The sequence below is a fragment of the Pogona vitticeps genome, chromosome 4, assembly GCF_051106095.1.
Source record: "Pogona vitticeps strain Pit_001003342236 chromosome 4, PviZW2.1, whole genome shotgun sequence".
In the NCBI taxonomy this organism is placed as follows: Eukaryota; Metazoa; Chordata; class Lepidosauria; order Squamata; family Agamidae; genus Pogona; species Pogona vitticeps.
This window is the reverse complement of record NC_135786.1, coordinates 238,660,866-238,680,199: the sequence shown is the minus strand read 5'-3', so window position 1 is coordinate 238,680,199 and position 19,334 is coordinate 238,660,866. Positions and strand designations below refer to the sequence as shown.

The window sequence follows — 19,334 nt, the reverse complement described above, 5'->3', positions numbered from 1 at the left end:
GATGATAACAGTACAGAAGGAAATGAAATAACAGTAATAATGTTTGGTGTAGATAGCGGTGTAATAGGTATGCTATTTGATAGAGTTGTATTTATTTTATTTTATTTTATTTTATTTTATTTTATTTTATTTTATTTTATTTTATTTTATTTTATTTTATTTATTGCATTTATACCCCGTCCATCTAGTCAACTGACTACTCTGGGCAGCTTCCAACACATATAATAAGAATATAAAATATAACAACATTTAAACATCAGTAATAGTTATTCAAGATGGAAAGAAATAGGAAAAAATAAATAAATTGAGGCTCCATGGGGCTGATACCCTCTCCCCAAGCTGTACTCTCTGAGGACGGTCCCCAATCAAAGGGCTGCGGAAGTGGAGGGGGAAAGCAGCGATCTTAGGAAGTGGAGGGGGAAAGCAGCAATGAAAGGGCTGCAGGATCAAAGGGCTATGACCTGCAGCGCTTTGATCCCTTCCCCCCTTACTTCCATGTATAAAACAACTCTCAGTTTTTAGTCTAAAGATTTTAGATGAAAGTATTGTCTTATACACAGGAAAATACGGCATCTATCTATCTATCCATCTATCTATCTATCTATCCATCCGTCGGTCGGCCAGCCGGCCGGCCGGTCTTTCTGTCTGTCTGTGTAATACCCAAAGTAACTTTAAAACTGGCATGGCATTGCCATGCACCCAAGGGATCTGGATGTAGTCCAAGGCTCACATGGGCTCTTCCATTGCATGTGCCATCACAGGGGTCAGTTCCAGGGTGCTAGAAGCATGCTTGAAGGCATTGTGTCCCTCCCTTTTCCAATGCTCAATTCCCGCCATGCATCCGGGAAGCCAAGGTTCCTCATCAGAGTAGATCCTGAAAAGGCTTTGGAGCCCATCTCCAGAGAGTGACACTGAAGCTTTGGCAGGACGTGGAGAGAACCCAACAGTAGATTTCCTGGTTGTAAGACCGTTCACCCAGAGGTGTGCTGGCATGCAGAGAGGAAGCAATCCCTAAGGAATTTGGGATTGATCTCTTGCCGCACCCCAGCATACTTCTAGGCCAGTTGAGCAGCCCATCTCTCTCTCTCTCTCCTGGCCTCCAGTCCGCTGCTCGTCTGCACTTCCTGTGGGATTCTCTTCTGTTCTTCTGGGAGCAGGCGGCCTTTTCTTCTTCCTTTTTATGGTACAACCTGCCGGTTGGCCCGGATCCTGCTGGAGGTGGTAAAATTAGCAGCACTGACAGGTGGACAGGATCGCATGACCTAAGGAATGAGGTTTCTCCTTGGCAGCTCTGAGCCGGGCGCTCCTCTCGTCTTCACCTCAGCTGACATGTGCCGGGCTTACAGTAACTGAATCCTCCTGTTTTGCTGGGTGAGAAGGTCCAGAATGTGGGTGCCTCCTGGTTCCCAGCACCCAGCCAGGCGGAGAGCCGGGTGTGGTCAGGATGTTCGGTGGTCTCTGGGCGTTCTGTGGCCCTCGGTGGCAGAGCAGGTGGCTGTGTGCCTTCTGGCTTGGCGGATGTCTGGGCACGTCGCCCTGCTGTCCGTCCTCCCTGCGCCCCAAGGCCCTTTTCTGATTGACGTCCTCTTCCGAGAGGGAGGAGGCCGTTGCATTGCAGAGAGTGGCCAAAAGAGGTGGTCACGTCCCGCCAAGCGAAGAAAGGTGTGGGAAAGTCATTAGAAATTTGAGAGAGGGTCATAGCCACCAAGTTAATGACACACTGTTTGTTGTCTCTATTGAAGGATGGACTTGAACAGAAGCTGGTAAATGGATCCAAAGGGAAGTTATTGGCGTGGGAGTGTGTCGGTCTTGTGTTAAAGAGGGAAAGTGCGAGGGTTTTGTTGAGGAAGGAGGACCAGGAAGGGAAAGAGAAAAGTTTCAGGTTCTAGAAAAAGAGGAAAAGGCATCTCAGCCGCGAGAAAAGCCAACTCTGTGGTTTGTTGGTTGGGAGCTGGAAAAGAGGATTTATTTATTTAAACCAATTTTGCCCCACCGTTCTCCTGTACAGCCCCCAAGGCGGCTGAGGCATCTCTTAATTGCTCATGCAAAACATAAGGTAAAAGGTAAAGGTTCCCCTTGACAATTTTTGTCCAGTCGTGTTCGACTCTAGGGGGCGGCGCTCATCCCGCTCTTCAAGCCATAGAGCCAGCGTTTGTCCGAAGACAATCTTCCGTGGTCACATGGCCAGTGTGATTTAGACACGGAACGCTGTTTACCTTCCCACCGAGGTGGTCCCTATTTATCTACTTGCATGTGCATGCTTTCGAACCGCTAGGTTGGCGGGAGCTGGGACAAGCGACGGGTGCTCATTCCGTTGCGTGGATTCGATCTTACGACTGCCGGATCTTCTGACCCTGCAGCACAGGCTTCTGCGGTTTAGCCCACAGCGCCACCACCTCCTTTTATGGGACGGGTGGGTTTTTAGCTGTGACCGGACCGACCCTCCCTGTGCTTAGAGTAGCAGCTCACCCTTCTGGAATAAAACTCCTTTTAATTTAAAAAAATATATAACAAGACTAACTTAAGATACATATTCAATAAAACTATACACAATACAAATTAAACCTCCATCTGTGCCCCCTTCGCCCTCGGGACTAAGTAACCAATAATATAATTATATAACTTTTCACCCCATTCCACTCCAAAAATACATTGATTCTTCGGCTGGATTATAACCTTTCCCTTTCAGAAATACATATTCCAAGTATAACTTCCATATATCTTTGAAATCGTTAGCCTTTACCGTTCCTCATCTTGTTTTCATTTCACATGTTAACATATCGTTAATTGCTGAACTCCACCTTTCTTTATACCAGTCTTCCAAATTAATTTGTTTATTGCTTTTCCAGTTCTTGGCAAATATTAATCTTGCTGCAGTAACCATTATGACTACTAACTCTTTCTGATCTTTTTTTGAAATGGTCATTCTTAATTATATTCAGGAGGGCAATACTTGGCAATATCTGAATATTGCATTGAGATGGTATATTTTTATTGCATTTAGTCTTGCTGGAGTTAAATACCACCTCCATGGTACCTTGTAACAATTTTTTTACCCCTATAGACATATTCTTCATTATTCTTTGTGACCATATCTTATTCCAGTCCTCTCCTTTAATCTCTTTAAAATCCTCCTGCCACTGATTTTTCATTGTTGTTTGATTGAATCCTGAATGCGCTAACATTCTATAAATCATACTAACTGTTCCCTTTCTTTTGCCTCCTTCTTCTTGAACTTGTCTTTGTTCAATAATCTCCTCAGATTTTGTCAATTTTCTAATCTCTCCTTTTTTTCTTATCCACTCTCTAGTCAACTTTCCATTTGGAGTAGTGGGGTCTCTACTTAAGAACGTCTCTACTTAAGAACAATCCAACTTAAGAACAGCTCCATTTGCTAAATTTTGCTTCTACTTGAGAACAGAAATCCAAGATAAGAACAGGAAAAAAAAAACCTTTCCTGCTCTTTTTTTAACCTTAGGTCATCTTAGGTTAAAAAAAATTCTCCCCCTAGTGGTAGAGTACGTATTAACCAGCTTTGCATTAGTTCCTATGGGAACTAATGCTTCAATGTACGAACGCACCTCTACATAACAAAAAAACAGCCAGAACGGATTAATTGGTTTTCAGTCCATTCCTATGGGAAATTTTGCTTCAACTTAAGAACGTTTCAACTTAAGAACACCATTCCAAAATGGATTAAGTTCTTAAGTAGAGGTTCCACTGTAGTTTCTATGGACAGAAAAGAGCAGATACGGATTAAATGGTTTTCAATGCATTCCTATGGGAAATGCAGATTCAACATAAGAACTTTTCAACTTGAGAACCACCTTCCAATACAGATTAAGTTCTTAAGTAGAGACCCCACTGTATGTTTAACTAAGATGTCTCTTCTTCTTCCCACAAAATTTCCTTTACATCATTCTTATCTTTTATCTTTTTCATCCAACTCTTTATTGTATTTAACCCTTTCTCTATTAGTACATCTTTAAGTTTTTTTGTTTTTTTTTAGAATTTTGGGGGAGCTCTGAGCCTCCACTGCTTGTAATAATGGTGAAATAGGCGGACTCAGTGTATATCTATAGTTATTCCAGCACTCTACCATATTCATCAGAAAGGGGTTAGTTATTCTCTTTATTTCTTCTACAATTCTTTCTTTAAAGAAGAAGCCCTCCATTTGGAATAAAACTCCCTTATTTCATTTGAGGAGGCATGTTCTTAAAGGAGAGATTTTGGTGCAATAGGACCCTTCGAATTTTAAACATGTATTTAACGTTCGGGGTCCTCTGCATACCTCCAAAGACAAAATTGTCTTTAAGCACTACTTGGTGGGTGATAGGAGAGCTTCAAAATCACATTCTCTGGAGTCCTCAGCACATGCATATAAATTGGGGTTATTCATCCGTCGTCCCCATATTGCAGAGTGGTTTGGGGGGGGGGCTGAAGTTGAGTTTGGGGCCAATCTAGAAGTTGGCCGTGAAACTGAAACCAACATCGGGGCCCATAAGAACAGCGCTCCTGGCTCCTCTCAGTTTAGAGATTTGAGAAGATATCACAGGAGGTCACTGTGGGGCAGACACAATAAAATGTCCCAGCTTTTCTGGGGGGGGGGCAAACAATCGCCTCTGAGCCACTGAACTCCCTCTTGGAGCATCTCGGCAGAAGGAAGGTGTTGAAAGAGGTGCTTGGCTGCAGTTATTTTGGGCTGGCACAGTTCAGTCACTTCAGGTCAGGGACTGAAATATAAGTCTCTAAAAAGAGAGGAGGGGCGAAGGAGGAGGAGGAGGAAGAGGAGAGGTCTTCATATGAAGGACCTTCATCCCAGTCCCGTGATGTTATGAGTGCATGGCTCACCGTGGTCGAACTGATGCGCTCATGCCCATCTCTCCACACAGGGCGACACATCTCCAATCCAAATTTCAGGTTCAGCCCGCATTCCTGTCCTCTGGATCCTCAGCTCTCCGAGTCATCTCATTTTTTTTACCCCAAAAGCCTTTCCTTTTGCCCCCTTCCTGCGAGTTGCCTGCTTTCCCCGACCTGCTTCTCCCCCACTCCTCTCTCATCTCCTCTCTTCTCGGCCAGATCTTCGCCAGGTCTTCCAATCACCTATCTGGGCCTCAGCATCCTTCCCGCTGGAGTCCTCCTGCTCGTTCACCTCTTCCCACTGGCCTGCCCAGCTACTTGTGTTCCCTGTTTCCGCTCCGTACACTCGGCTGCCCATCACTCTTCCATCTTCCTTTCCTGACTTCTTCCCTTTCAGAATTTGTGTGGATGTCCTGTATTGTGGAAGGAAATGGTTCATCTGACGACATTAAAGAGAGACCTGTTCCTCTCCCTCTGTTGCTTTGTTTGCAAGTGCCATGGCTTGAGGGATCATCTTGTGGCTCTTCCTGCTTTCGGTGGCTTTTCCTTAAGAAATGCCGCAAGAGCTGCTCCTCAGCCTTGCCACCTTGAGGCCCCCCCTCATTTGGGGAGAAAGGTGGTGTTTCAGTCCAATGCACCAATAGCTTGGTGTGCTGAATGCGTGGTTTGAGCAGATCCTAGCTTGCGTTTGGCCCTTCTCTATGTGTGCCCTGTCACACATATAAACCCCGCTACAGCTTTGTGGCTCCCGTTTTCCACACCTTGCCTTATTTTATTCTAGTTTGGATAATTATGTTGTTGAAGACAGGAGGAACAATTCTCTCGGCCCGTCCTGTCCTGATCACTTCTGGTGGGTCGTGAGATTCAGACACAGACAACCCAGACCAGAATTAGGCAGAACTACCTTTTGGGTGGGCACCGTCCCAGGTTTCTCCAGTGGGGGTTTGGGGAGTTCTTGGTTAAACGGTAAGATATTCCCTGTCCTGGGGGCGGATGTGTTCAAGGGGAAGGGGCACGGGACCGCTTGCTTGCTCGTCAGCCTGCCCAGGGCATCACAGGCACTCTTGGATTTCCCTTTCAGTGTAAGAAGAAACACACTCTGGTGTGCCCAGACTTCTCCAAGCGGGGCACCTGCCCCAAAGGCTCCCAGTGCAAACTGCAGCACCCCCAGAGGAAGCGTCCAGCTCGACCCCTCGGATCGCAACACGACCCCTCATTGTCCGGTCGGGAGAGTCCTGCCACCAAGATGTTGAGGTAAGAAGGCTCAGCGCCATAAACCTCTCTGCCTCCTCACAAGTTTTACTGTATTTTAATTGTTGTAAGCCGCCCAGAGACCTTTGGGTAGTGTGAGCGGCATATAAGGTAAATAAATAAATAGGTTCCAGAGGGAGCCCCTGATTGCAGGGAGATGGGGGGCACAAGCCTGCACAGGCCCAAAGGGCATGTTTCTGTGGCCATACAGGGTAGTCCCCGCTGGAATCCGTTGTCTGGTGAAGGCCATTTCCTTCTTCCAGTCCCAGTGAGGCAAGCCTACGTGAGTTGCCCAGCCTCCTATCCTGTGCGAGGTGCGTAGCGTCCTTTTCAGGTAGAGCGAAGGTCTCCACACTCTACCGTCTTGTGCTCACTACCCTTCGGAGAAGCTGACTCCTTTTAGGATCAGATAACCCCATGTCACCCGAACGCAAAGGAACGGTCAGGGCTGTTTTTCGACAAGCGTGAACGGTAATGAGCACAAGAGGGGATCCTGTTAGATCCTCTTGACGGCTGCCGTGGGTGTTGTCAAAGCTTAGCATCCTTGTTCCTGCTGCAACGTGGGCACGATGTTAACGTTGATTTTTCCCTCTTGTCTTTCTTCACCGTCTTTCGTTTACATCATATGGATGGTTTTGACCTTGGCTTCTCTCTTGCGCCCGCTGCCATTCACAAAATGACGCCAAGGAAGGGAAATCCCCCAAAGCAGACTCTCCCCCCCCCATCCATTAACCTCTTGTCACCCAAACACCAATCCGTTGTTCTGGCTGTTTTTCGATAAGTGCGAATGCGCTGAAGTGCATGATGCTGAAGGACGTGACTCTGAAGCCGGCCGCCTTTTGGGAGCACCTTCAGAGGCAGCGGTGCTTCAGAGCTGAACATGTCAGCAGCCCGGCGTCAGCACAAAAGAGCAGACCTCATGGAGTTCATTGTCCCCATTGCCCTTGGGGGCCTATTGATCAGAGTGTCGACATAACACTGCAGGCTCCCTCCAGTCAGGGGCCTTAGTCCTGTGAAATGACTGCCAGGTGCCTGGCAGGTTGCGGGGGGGGGGGTTGTGTGTGAGTGCTGGTGGATCAGATCCACAGGAGCCGGGACACTTAAGCATGTTGGCTTTGTTGTCAGGGTGGAGGGCGCTGGGGGAATTTTTTTAGCCTGGAGGAAGAGAAGACGGAGAGGAGATAGGATAGCTGTCTTCAGCTCCCCAAAGAGTGGTTGCATGGAAGGTGGCACTTAGGGATGGCATTTTTGATTTACTGGACTACAAGTCCCATCATTCTCTATTTTGGCGAGTTCTGCCTGACAGACAGGCACCTTATCGAAGGAACTCGTGGTGCAGTGGTTAAACTGTAATGTTGCAGCCAAAACTCAGCTCATGGTCAGCATTTGATACCAACGGATCTGACAGACAACTTGAGGTTGACTCAGCCTTCCGTCCTTCCGGGGTTGGTAAAATGAGTATCCAGCTCGCTGGGGCTGCAGTGTATAGCCTGTCTAATTTTTTTAAAATAAAATTTAAACCACCCAGAAAGTGCTTTAAACACTCTGGGGCGGTCTATAAGCAGCGCACACTTGGCTTTAATGACATCTAAATATGCATCTCCCTGGAAGGCTTGGAGGCTGATCTAGGCCTAGTTATACCCAAGCTTCCTGTTCCCGCTCCAGCTTTCCTTCTGAACAGAAAGCCAGGCCTAGCTCAGCTTCAGAGCCCTCCCGCTTGGGTCTTTCTCTCAGGTGATGCGCATTTAGGTACCTGTAAGGTGTCTGTCCATCATGCAGAACTCCCAGAGTGGAGAATTATGGGAAAGCAGCCCACTCTGACATGTAGCCCAGAAAATCCAAAAAATCCCATCCATCTTTTGGCGCCAGCTTGTTTTCTGCTGCTGCAGTGAGGAGGATCTTAATCAGTGGATCCAAATTATAAGGAAGGATGTTTCAGCCTAATTGTTGGAGGAAAAACATCTAGAGGAGAAGAGCTGTTGAATAGCAGAATCGGGCTCCTTGTGGTACGAATGGCTTCTCCTTTATTGGGGGCTTTCAACCAAACCTTGGATTGCCACCTGTCAGGGATGTGTTACCTGTGGATTCCCATCCAACCCAACTACCTTATGGCTCTGTGATTCTACGAAGGCTTTGTCTTTCAGAGATACTTCGAGGAAAGTGCTTTGTTGAGTCTGCAGTGCAGTGAAAACTCATACTATTTCCTGAGCTGTGGCATTGGGTTTTTGAGTTCTAAAATTTGGGTTGCTGATGGCTAGAGTCCAGCACATATTTCTGTTGAAATTGATAGATCCTCTTACTGTTGAGCTTTTGGGTTACTGGTCTTCTGCGGGATTTCCCCATGCTTGCTGGTTATCTCTGTTGTCACACTGGGTGATCTGTTTCCTACAGCCCCATGCTCGAAAGACTGAGAAAAACTGAGCCTATGGCGGCCATCAGCAACAAGCATCAGTATCCTTGCTCAGGCCAAAGAAATGGACCTTGCAGGAGCAATGGGGTGGCCATGTGACTTGGTGTTACGGATCGTGTGCCTCGTTTGTCTTCCTGTGAGTCTCTCCTTTGGCCAAAGCCAATGAAGTGGGAGCTAGAACACAAGTCTTTGCAGGAGACCCCCAAAAGACAAGATTGGAACCTTTGTTTTCTGCCACAGAGCATGAATGACAGTAGCCACTGATTTCGTTGGCTTTCCATTTAAGTTTGGATATATTTGAATAAAGGGTGGGCATCGTGTGCTCCTACCTCTACTGGCTCTTTCTGCAGTCACTGGAGCTCCCAAAGACCCCACCAAACAATAAAAGATCTGCAAAAGGGAGGGATCGCATGACCAGAATCCTCCCAGGGGGCACAGCTCTCTTTTAAAACAAGGTGCAAGGACTCTGCAAGGAGAGACAGTAGTCCCAGCCAGCTGCTTTGGTGGATGTACCAATTCCTTTTGGTGATTGATTTACTGCAAGGACTCGGCACACCTTGTTTTTGCACCAAAATCCCATTATTGAGAAGCTGGACTTGACTTTCTGGGCACTTCTGGTTTCATTAGAAAGGGTTGTGGTGGCCCGTTTAGGATCTGTGGTTTTTTTTTGCCCCTCCTTGCTCCAGGGTTGCCCAGCCCTGGTTTAAATAGAGCTACTGAATTGGTTCAGGATCACTGGGTCAAACATGTCCCCCTCCTGGACCATCCTTCACTTGGTCTCAAGCTCACCTCCTGCCCTGGCCTGAACTCCAGGCCTGCCCTCGAGCCCCAAGGCAGAAGAAGAAGGTCATGGAGGAGAAACCGAGGATAAAGCTGCTGGTGCAGTTAGGCTGTATGGGGCCTGGATGTCCATGCAACGTGGCAGCGCCCACCTTCTCATGGAAAGGTGCCTTAGGAGTCAGAGGGTGAAGAGGGAATTGCCTTCTGCCTTTTAACCGGCCAGCAGGTCTGTTGAGATGTTGGGTGGTCACTTGAGAAGTCCAGGAGCTGCCTTGACCCTGACATCCCCTGGGAAGCCTGGACAAGTGGGCCCTGTGACAAACCCAGACCTACTGGGATCTGTCACACAGTTACACTAAGCTGCCACCAACCATTCCCTTTAAGAAGTCACACAGACCAGGGATGGATTTTTAAACAATAAAAAGAATAAGGTTTATTTTAAACACACACAGGGAAAAATAAACAATCAGGTGAATAAAATAAAGTAACGTGGCTTATTCTCACTCATACAAGCATACAGTTTGGTTCACACAGAACCTTAACTTAAAGCACAGACCCTGAACCTATCAGTTCTGGCTAACCAACAGACACCTGAACCTATCAGGTTGGTACTCTGACACACAGTAGTACCCTGTCTGACACACAGACTCCCGCACCAACTCCTTCTTCCCAGCTGCTGCTTCGTCTGCTTAGCTTCTCCACACACGCATCACATATTTATACAGTACAGCCCCTCCTCCTGATGTCCCGCCTTCCACTCCCCATAGGATGGAACTTTCCCTCCAAACCCATGACAGACAGGTAACATCAGTGCTGTATGTAACACCTCCCCTCTTTAAAAGTTGTTTTGTAGGGGGAAAGCTAAGGTGCTTTTCACCAAAAAACAACCTGTATAAAATACACAAAAACAGTTATACATACCATATTATACTTACTCATACTTACATTCTAAGTTAACCATAGCAAATAGGCATTTAAACATTTACCATATACATTACATCAATTTACCTTTATTCATACACACCAAATTCAAAAACAGGTACATTTTACTTTTTGTCATCATTATATACACATAGTCCATGTTTCTTTCGCCGTCTTCATTCTTCAGGTCTTCTTGATAAGGCGTCAGCAACACAGTTCACTGACCCTCTGACCACCTTCACTTCAAAGTCATAGTCCTGTAGGTTTAAAGCCCACCTCATAAGTTTGCTATTGTGGGTTTTCATTGTCTTTAACCATTGCAATGGTGAATGGTCAGTACACAGAATAAAATGTCTTCCCCAGATATAAGGCTTGGCCTTCTGGATCGCGTAGACTATGGCCAAACACTCCTTCTCCACGGTTGCCAAATGTCTCTCACCTTTTTGAAGTTTCCTACTCAGGTAGGACACTGGATGCTGGTCACCATTCTCATCCTCCTGGCACAGAACTGCTCCTACCCCGCTGTTAGACGCATCGGTGTAGATTATGAACTCCCGGTCGAAGTCTGGAGCCCGCAGGACTGGATAGTTGATTAACGCCTCCTTCAACCTCTGGAACGCCGCCTCACAGTCGCTGGTCCACGGGATGCTGTCATCAGCCTTCTTCCTCGTCAGATCGGTCAGCGGAGCCGCAATCTCGCTAAACCTCGGGATGAACTTTCTGTAGTAGCCCACCAACCCAAGAAATGATTTGACTTTTTTCTTGGTGTTGGGTCTAGGCCAATCACGAACAGTTTCTATTTTGGCCTCCAGGGGTTTTATCATTCCTCCCCCTACCATGTGACCCAAGTATTTTATTTCTGGGCTACCCAGCTGACATTTGCTGGCCTTTACTGTTAGCCCTGCTGCACTTAACCTCTGCAGCACTAACTCCAGGTGTATCAGGTGATCTTCCCAGGTATTACTGAAGATCCCTATGTCGTCAATGTAGGCCACTGTAAAGTCACTGAGCCCTGCCAAGGTCTGGTCCATCAGCCTTTGGAATGTGGCTGGGGCATTTCTGAGACCAAAGCTCAGGACTCGAAACTCATAGAGACCAAAAGGGCTGCAAAAGGCAGTTTTTTCTTGATCCCTGGGATCAATTCTTAATTGCCAATATCCCTTTACCAGGTCCAATGATGAGATGAACCGACAACCCCCTATGGTTTCAATCAGGTTGTCTAGCCTGGGCATTGGGTAGGCATCAGGAGTGGTTACACGGTTTAATTTCCTGTAATCAACACAAAACCTAATGCTCCCATCAGGCTTGTCCACAAGGACTATCGGAGAGGACCAAGGACTAGAAGAGGGGACGATTATGTTCTCCCTCAGCATCTCGTCCAGCTCCTTCCGCACCTTGTCCCTATAGGGTCCCGTTACTCGGTATGGGGATACTGCCTGCGGGGGTGCATCCCCTGTGTGGATCCGATGCATCACTCCCTTCACTATCCCCGGCTTGTTAGAAAACACCTGTTGATATTTACTAAGCAGCATTTTTAGTTCTTGCTGCTGGTCTTGGGTGAGTGCAGGACTGATCTTTACCTCCTCTGGGTTGTATTTTACTTCCCCTCTACCCTCCCAGAAGGGTAATTCAGCTTCCTCACTCTCAGCTGCTTTTATCGCGAATAAAACCCTCTGTTCCCCTCTGTAGTAGGGTTTTAGGGCATTCACATGAACCACCCTCCTTGCTTGGTTCTCCTCCTGCTCTATTAGGTAGTTCAGGTCTGACATCTTGGAAATGACCCTATATGGTCCTGCCCATTTGAGCTGCAGTTTATTCTCTCTGCAGGGCCTAAGCCAAAGCACTTCCTCCCCTGGGTCAAAGTGCCTCTCTCTAGCTTTGCGGTCATACCATGTTTTCTGTCTGACCTTCTGAGCTTGCAGGTTTTCTGCTGCCAGCTCTAGATTTCTCCTTAGGTCATTCATCAAGGTGTCTATGTATGTCACAACGTCTTGTGGGTCATCCTGGGTGATCTGCTCCCAATTTTGTTTGATCAAATCTAGGGGCCCTTTCACCCCTAAATGTGCAGCAAACATGTCAGAGTGACCCCTTTGTAAGATCATGGGGCGATACTTTTCAGGTACCACCAGCTGACTTCTGATCCCATCTCCCCCTTTTGAGATATTCCTCAGGGTCTCTCTATATAAAATCCCCTTTTCCTCCAGAAATCCCACAGGGGTTTCAGGTGTTAGCTGGGCGTCAGTCACCTGTTCAAAACACTTTTGGAGAGAGGCGTCTGCCTTCTGCTCCTGTCCAAATCTGCTGTCTGTGGTTAAGGTTTCCACCACAGCTTCTGAACTCCCCTCTGCTACCGTCTCTGGCTCATCATTACCCCCCTGAACTATCCCTGTGGTGGCTTGTGAGCGTGTAACCACTAGCACCCGTTTCACATGTTCAGCCAGGTCATTTCCCACGAGCACGGCTGCTGGCAGAGTCGATGAAATCGCTAGCCTCCAAACTCCCCTCCAGCCTTGAAAGTTGACAGGTACCTCTGCTACTGGCAGAGAGATTACCTGCCCCTCAATCCCTGTCACCTTCATGCTCTCATTTGGGATTATAAACTCCCTGGGAATAATATCTGGATGGCACAGGGTTACCTGGGAACACGTGTCCCGCAGCCCCCTATACTGACGGTCAAGTATTCCTACGTCCACCCCTGCTGTCTCAAACAACTGAGAATCTGTTTTTACCAGCAAGCAGCGCTTTACCTCCACAAGAGGACCATTTTCCTCAGCCTGATCAGCATAGGTAGCTGTTCCAGACTGAGTAGCCATGGCAACAGGCTCCCTCGGTGACACTGAGCCTTGCTCTTTCTGGACACAGAACACAGCTTTTGGCTTGGTCCCACTAGAATTCTGAGGCACCATTCCTTTTAGCTGCTTTAACTTCTCACACTCTGAGATTAGATGACCCTTTCCCTGACAGAAATAACATTTTCGGGTGTATTTTGATTCTCTCTCCTCTTGTTTGGGTTTTCCCTCCAAAGTCTGAGGTCTTAGTTTCATGTCTGAGGGCTTCCCTTCACCATGGGCCCCTCCCCCTTGCTGGCTTTTCCCTGGTCCCTGAGAGTACTTGCTGTAGGTTTCTTTGGGTTTCCCTACAGATTTCCCCTCACCCAAGGGCTTTCTTATTTGGGAAATAAAATCCGCGATCTCTGCGGCTGCTGCCACAGATTTCGGTTTCCTTTCCCTCACCTGGAATTTCAATTCCCCCTGCAGGACTGAATAGAACTGTTCCAGTGCTATCAAGTCTTTAAGCTGCTCATAGGTCTCTGTTCCCTCCTGCGATAGCCATTTCTCAAGCAGCCTCACCAATTGGGCCCCCACTTGGGTAAAAGTCTGTTCTGGTTTTTTCGTGAGGGACCTGAATCTTTGTCTCAGCTGCTCTGCATTTATCCCATGTCTGGCAAACACCAGTTTTTTAAACTCTGCAAAATCTTTCATCAGTTCCTCAGGCATCTCGGCATAAACCTCAGCCAGGCTACCACTGATTAAAGATCGCATGATGGTCATCTTCTCAGTTTCCCTCACTGAGAAGTCCACAAACGCTCTTTCCACTAAGGAAAAGAACACCTCAGGACAATCTCCCTTGTGGTACACAGGGAATTTCTTCAGGTCAGCCTTAGACAATTGGCCTCCCTCAGAATCCCTATTATTATTATTGTTCTGGTTCATCATTTCCAGTTTTCTTAATTCAAACGCCATCCTTTCTTTTTCCAGAGCAATTTTCTCTCTCTCCATTCTTTCTTCCCTCTCCATTCTCTCTCTCTCTCTCTCTAATTCAAATTGCCGCTGTTTCTCTCTTTCCCTTTCCTCCATTTTTTCTCTCTCTAACCTTTCCTCCACTTCAAATTGCCTCATCCTCAGTTCATGCTGTTGGGCTATGAGCAATTTTCTGAGTTCTGGGTCTTGCTCTCCTGTGCTGTCACCTTGCACTGAGCCAAATTCATCCTCAGAACCTTGGTCAATCTGGGGGTCTTTCACTTCACTCATGTCTGCTACTTTGCTTCGAGTCAAGGGCATAATCCCCCCTCAGAACAGGCTGCTTTAAAAGTCAAGCCTCAAAATAAAACGACCACTTTTTTCCTCTTGCCTCAAAACCTGCTTTCCCTAGAGATTGCTGCTGTTCTTCAGCACTCCTTGCAACAGTATCGAGTCAGAGCCTACCCCCCTCTGCTGGGCCTCTCAGCTGGCAAGCTAGCTCGCTGTTGCTACGCAGTTTTGCCTCAGCGTTTTCCCGCCAAAATCAGGCTGCCTCAGAGCACCTTAATCTAAGTCTCCCCAGTTGGCACGTTCTTCCACTAGTGCACCTCCCCGTGAGGTACACCTAGAAGATTACCTACGCGCCTCAGACTGTCCCTGACTAGACCCCCCTTGCTCTGGGCACACTTGCCAAGGCTTTGCTGGACCACTGGACAACTGGACCAGTCGTATCCCACACGCTGGACACCAATCAATGTGACAAACCCAGACCTACTGGGATCTGTCACACAGTTACACTAAGCTGCCACCAACCATTCCCTTTAAGAAGTCACACAGACCAGGGATGGATTTTTAAACAATAAAAAGAATAAGGTTTATTTTAAACACACACAGGGAAAAATAAACAATCAGGTGAATAAAATAAAGTAACGTGGCTTATTCTCACTCATACAAGCATACAGTTTGGTTCACCCAGAACCTTAACTTAAAGCACAGACCCTGAACCTATCAGTTCTGGCTAACCAACAGACACCTGAACCTATCAGGTTGGTACTCTGACACACAGTAGTACCCTGTCTGACACACAGACTCCCACACCAACTCCTTCTTCCCAGCTGCTGCTTCGTCTGCTTAGCTTCTCCACACACGCATCACATATTTATACAGTACAGCCCCTCCTCCTGATGTCCCGCCTTCCACTCCCCATAGGATGGAACTTTCCCTCCAAACCCATGACAGACAGGTAACATCAGTGCTGTATGTAACAGGCCCTTCCACCTCGCCTCCTCCATCACAGCCTGTAACGTGGACAGAACCCCGACTGGGGATACTGGGTCCTGGAGTGAGGACGTTAAGGAAGAGAAAGGAAGGACCCTTTTCAACTGGGGATGTTCTGGATTTGATACATTGGTTCCTTCTCTCTTTCTTTTCCCCGTTAATGGAAAATAATAATAATTCCTTGGAACGTTCGTCAGATAATAATAATAATAATAATTTATTGTCATTGTAAGTATATACACAGTATACCCATACAACGAAATTCACAAAGATCCTCTTTGCCCCAGCGTTCTCAGTAGGGAGAGAGACAGGAGGGACACATCTGCCATCTGCATCTCCCTCCTGTTTCGTATCCGATTGTTTAAAATGCCTTGGAGGAGAAAGGGATCTACGTAGTTCAAAAGAATCTGGATCTCAGCACAGGCCAGAGCAGTCTGGCGCTATTTGTTCTTGGTCCTTTTCCTGCCATGCACCTTTTGTGCGGCTGACACCCTAGGCCACCCGGGTGGACGCTTTCTTGTTAGGCTCCTACTTCCACCTCCTGCTCGGCTGTAGAGTCTCTGGGAGGACCCGAAGCCCTTGTCATTGGATTTGTGTGCTGCTGAAAGAAAAGAATGAAAGAAAGAAAGGAAAGCAGGGGGACGGGACCCAAAATACTGTAGTACTTTAAAGACTTAACAGTTTTATTCCATTGTTAGTCTCTAAAGTGCTGTCATGTGTTGGATTCCCCCCCCCCTTCTTTCTGTCTTTTCTTTGGCCAGGTGCCTGCCCTTGAAATTGGGAAACAGGGCAACACATCAAACAGGGATGGTGTGCCTTGAAGGAGCCACCGTGGGCCAGCCGGATGCTGCCGTCCTCTCTCTCTCTCCCTTCACTGGGAAGTAAGTCTCCACTGGACGCAGTGAGATTTGCTCCTTAATGGACAGGACTAGAATCCAGATGCCTGTGAATCTGTTTCAGGGCTGGTGAAAGCTCAGGGAGCCCGGATGTGCCCAGCTGGAGACCCTCTCTAGGTCGGTCCCTTGAGATCCCTCCGTGGAGATCCCCATTCTTCCTTGTATGGTAGCGCCGGGAGGCACGGATCAGGGGAATGATCTCCTTGAGGGCTCTCCAGAGTTATCCCGGGTGACAGAATAAATATGGAATGCTGTGCCGATCCCACCCCCTGTGTCAATGAGGTGTCAAATGCTTCCTGGCTCATTTTAGGTCAGAATGTGGCTGGCGGGGGGGGGGGAGAAGGAGCCCTGCGCCCCCCCCACCCCCATCTGCTCTGCCTTCCACTCCCCATTTCAGGGGAAAGATCGGGCCCGTCAGACACGCTGATCTTTTTAAATAGCAGCACACTCCCTCTGTCTTTATTAGCGTCTGCCAACAGGGATGTCAAACATGATAAAACGTCCCATTAGCCACATTTGCTCAGAGGCCCCAGAGTCCCAGGGATGGGGCAGGCCTGGAGACAATGTCAGGGAGCCAGGGAGGGAGGGGCCGGCACTCGTCGCAGGAGGAGCTGAAGGAGAGCCAGAGTTGAGCCCGGCAACCGGAGCGTGGAAGCCTTTGGCCAGGAAGACCGCGGGCCTCTGAGAAAGTGCAGAATGCTTTCTCCTTGTTGCAGAGTTCGGTTCTTATAACCAGTCTCACGATACTATCGTCGAGAATGCTTAAAACCACGGTGGCTGACATCGGAGTGGGGAGATGGCCTGAACCTGAAGGTCAAGAAACCACAAGACCAGCACCTTTTATTTTCAAAATTTAATCTCTGACTTTGCTTCAAGGAAATAAGTCTTATCATCCACCCTACCCACTTGGCCTGAGGCTGGATTTCATGAAACCATTTTCTCTCACATATCCATCCATCCATCCATCCATCCATCCATCCATCCATCCATCCATCCATCCATCCATCCATCCATCCATCCATCCATCCAATTAATTAATTAATTAATTAATTAATTAATAGACGTGTCTGATTAGTACTGGGCACAGCTCTAGATGGTTTACATCCAAAGTAAGATAAACACAGAATGAATATGTATGAAAACAAGGTGATAAAAAATAACTGTGAGTTAAGACTATGTTGTAAAGATACCTATTGTTAAAAGAGTTTTTTTTCTTTTAAGTTTATTAAAAGACTTTTTCCCCTGAGCAGTTTTATAATAAAATAATACTGCTTGTGCTTCTGACAGAAAGGTTTGCCCCCCCCCGCCCACCCCGTTCCCCCTTTTTTTACATGCCTTTGATCATTCACCTTATCACTGGGTGGCCATGGCCAGAAGCCTCTTGCACAGCACAGTAAACCACAGAAGGAGTAGGCCCGTTGGATCTCCAGAACCTATGGAAGAGTTGACTGACTCAATCAGCATTGATTCAGAAGCCTTCTCTAGTGCAGTTCACAGTGGTAAGCAACAGGATTTGGGCCAATGTAAAGTGATGCTCACTTGGAGGACAGATCCTGAAGCAGAGGCTCCAATCCTTTGGCCATCTCATGAGAAGAGAAGACTCCCTGGAAAAGACCCTGATGTTGTGAAAGTGTGAAGGCAAGAGGAGAGAAGGGGATGACAGAGGACGAGATGGCTGGACAGGGTCATCGAAGCGACCAACATGAATTTGACTCAACTCCGGGAGGCAGTGGAAGACAGGAGGGCCTGGCATGCTCTGGTCTGTGGGGTCTCAAAGAGTCGGACACGACTTAACGACTAAACAAAAACAAAAGTGATGATCTTGGATCATGTTCAAAAACATAATGGGAAAATGGTGTGCAGAACGACAGGGAGAGAAAGGGAAATGGATCCTCACGACAGGAAAGGACTGTTCCCTTTTGCTCCATCTGAAAAAAAATGTGGGATTTAAAATAGGGTTAAAAATAACTATTCCCCCCCCCCCCTTTAGGAAGTGTCAGTGTCAGGCTGTGTTCGTACACGCACATTGTTTGTACCCATAACTCTACTGCTGTTTTGGTGATCTCCCTTTCTTTCCTTCTTGAATGAGCCCGGCCGGGTCTTGGTGGCTGGGGAGCAAAGCAGGTTTAATGGCGTGCTGGTGTCGTCAAGACCAAAGAAAGCCCAGTAGGCTGACATCAGCGCAGTTGTGTCTGCCTGTGTGTTCAGAGCCACAGATCCTGGAGCTCAGATCTCACCTAGGAGCAAAAGCCAGGTGAGATATCCTGGAGGACACGTGGCTGATGGGGTTCGGTGCCACCTCGGAGAAGCTGCATGGTGGTTCCAGACAGCCACCTGGAGGGCTGTGTTAGCACTTTACACCTATAAAAACTTGGAGAGGTCCCTGTGTGTCAGAATGGACTTGAAAGCGTATAATTAATGGCTTTATTAAACGTGATGGCTGTGGAGCTCAGTCAGAAGGAGACTGATGTTGTGGGTGTGTGGGTGTGTGTTTTCACAGTTTGTGGTTCTGTGTGGCCCCAGTAGGAACTGACTGTGGTTCTTGCATCCCCCCATATAGGAGGCTGAAACAGCTGGAGAGATTACACAGTGGTTCCCCCCCCCCAAACTAACAGACATGTCGGGTTACTGCTTATTCTAACAAAGTGTTTTTGTGAATTGCTGTCTCGTTTTCTCTCTCGGTCTCTCTCTCACACACACACATACGTGCCCTCAAACACACAGAGAAAGAAAGAGATGGAGACATGCATGAACGAGCCTCCACAGGTTTGTAGTTTAAATAGCCAAGCTCTGCAAGGGTTTCTGGTTAAATACCAGCCCTCTCCTCTGTGGGGCATGGAAAGCTGGGGGGGGGGGCTTCCTTTGCCACACCGTGGTCTTGCCTGCAGGCTTGCATCCCAGAGGGTTACTGGGAAATATGCAACCTACGCTCTTATTTTTGACACTGTAGATGCATTTTTTGCATTTATTGCCAATTGCATTGAAGGTTGCTTTTAGATACCAAACCAAACTGAAACCCTGCAGGCCACCTCCGCCCTACTTGCTAAAGGGTTTTCCCTGATTAGTTTCAGCTACGACCCCTCCTCTCCATCCTTTCTCTGGCCACAAAGTGGATCTTTCCATTCCTGGGAAACCACTGTGTGTTTTTGGAACGGCTGTCATATCATCTTCATAACGGTTTGCCTTGCAGGGCTGTTG

The 19,334-nt window shown here is 47.5% G+C and overlaps 1 protein-coding gene across 1 annotated transcript in view; it reads left to right on the top strand.

Annotated features, from left to right (window-relative positions):
* Nucleotides 1-19,334, top strand: part of ZC3H3 (zinc finger CCCH-type containing 3) — a 260,148-nt gene that overhangs the window by 210,400 nt on the left and 30,414 nt on the right. Inside the window, exon 10 of the mRNA XM_072999450.2 lies at nt 5,942-6,114. Coding sequence (XP_072855551.2) covers nt 5,942-6,114 — 173 coding nt within the window. The remainder of the gene's footprint in view (nt 1-5,941; nt 6,115-19,334) is intronic.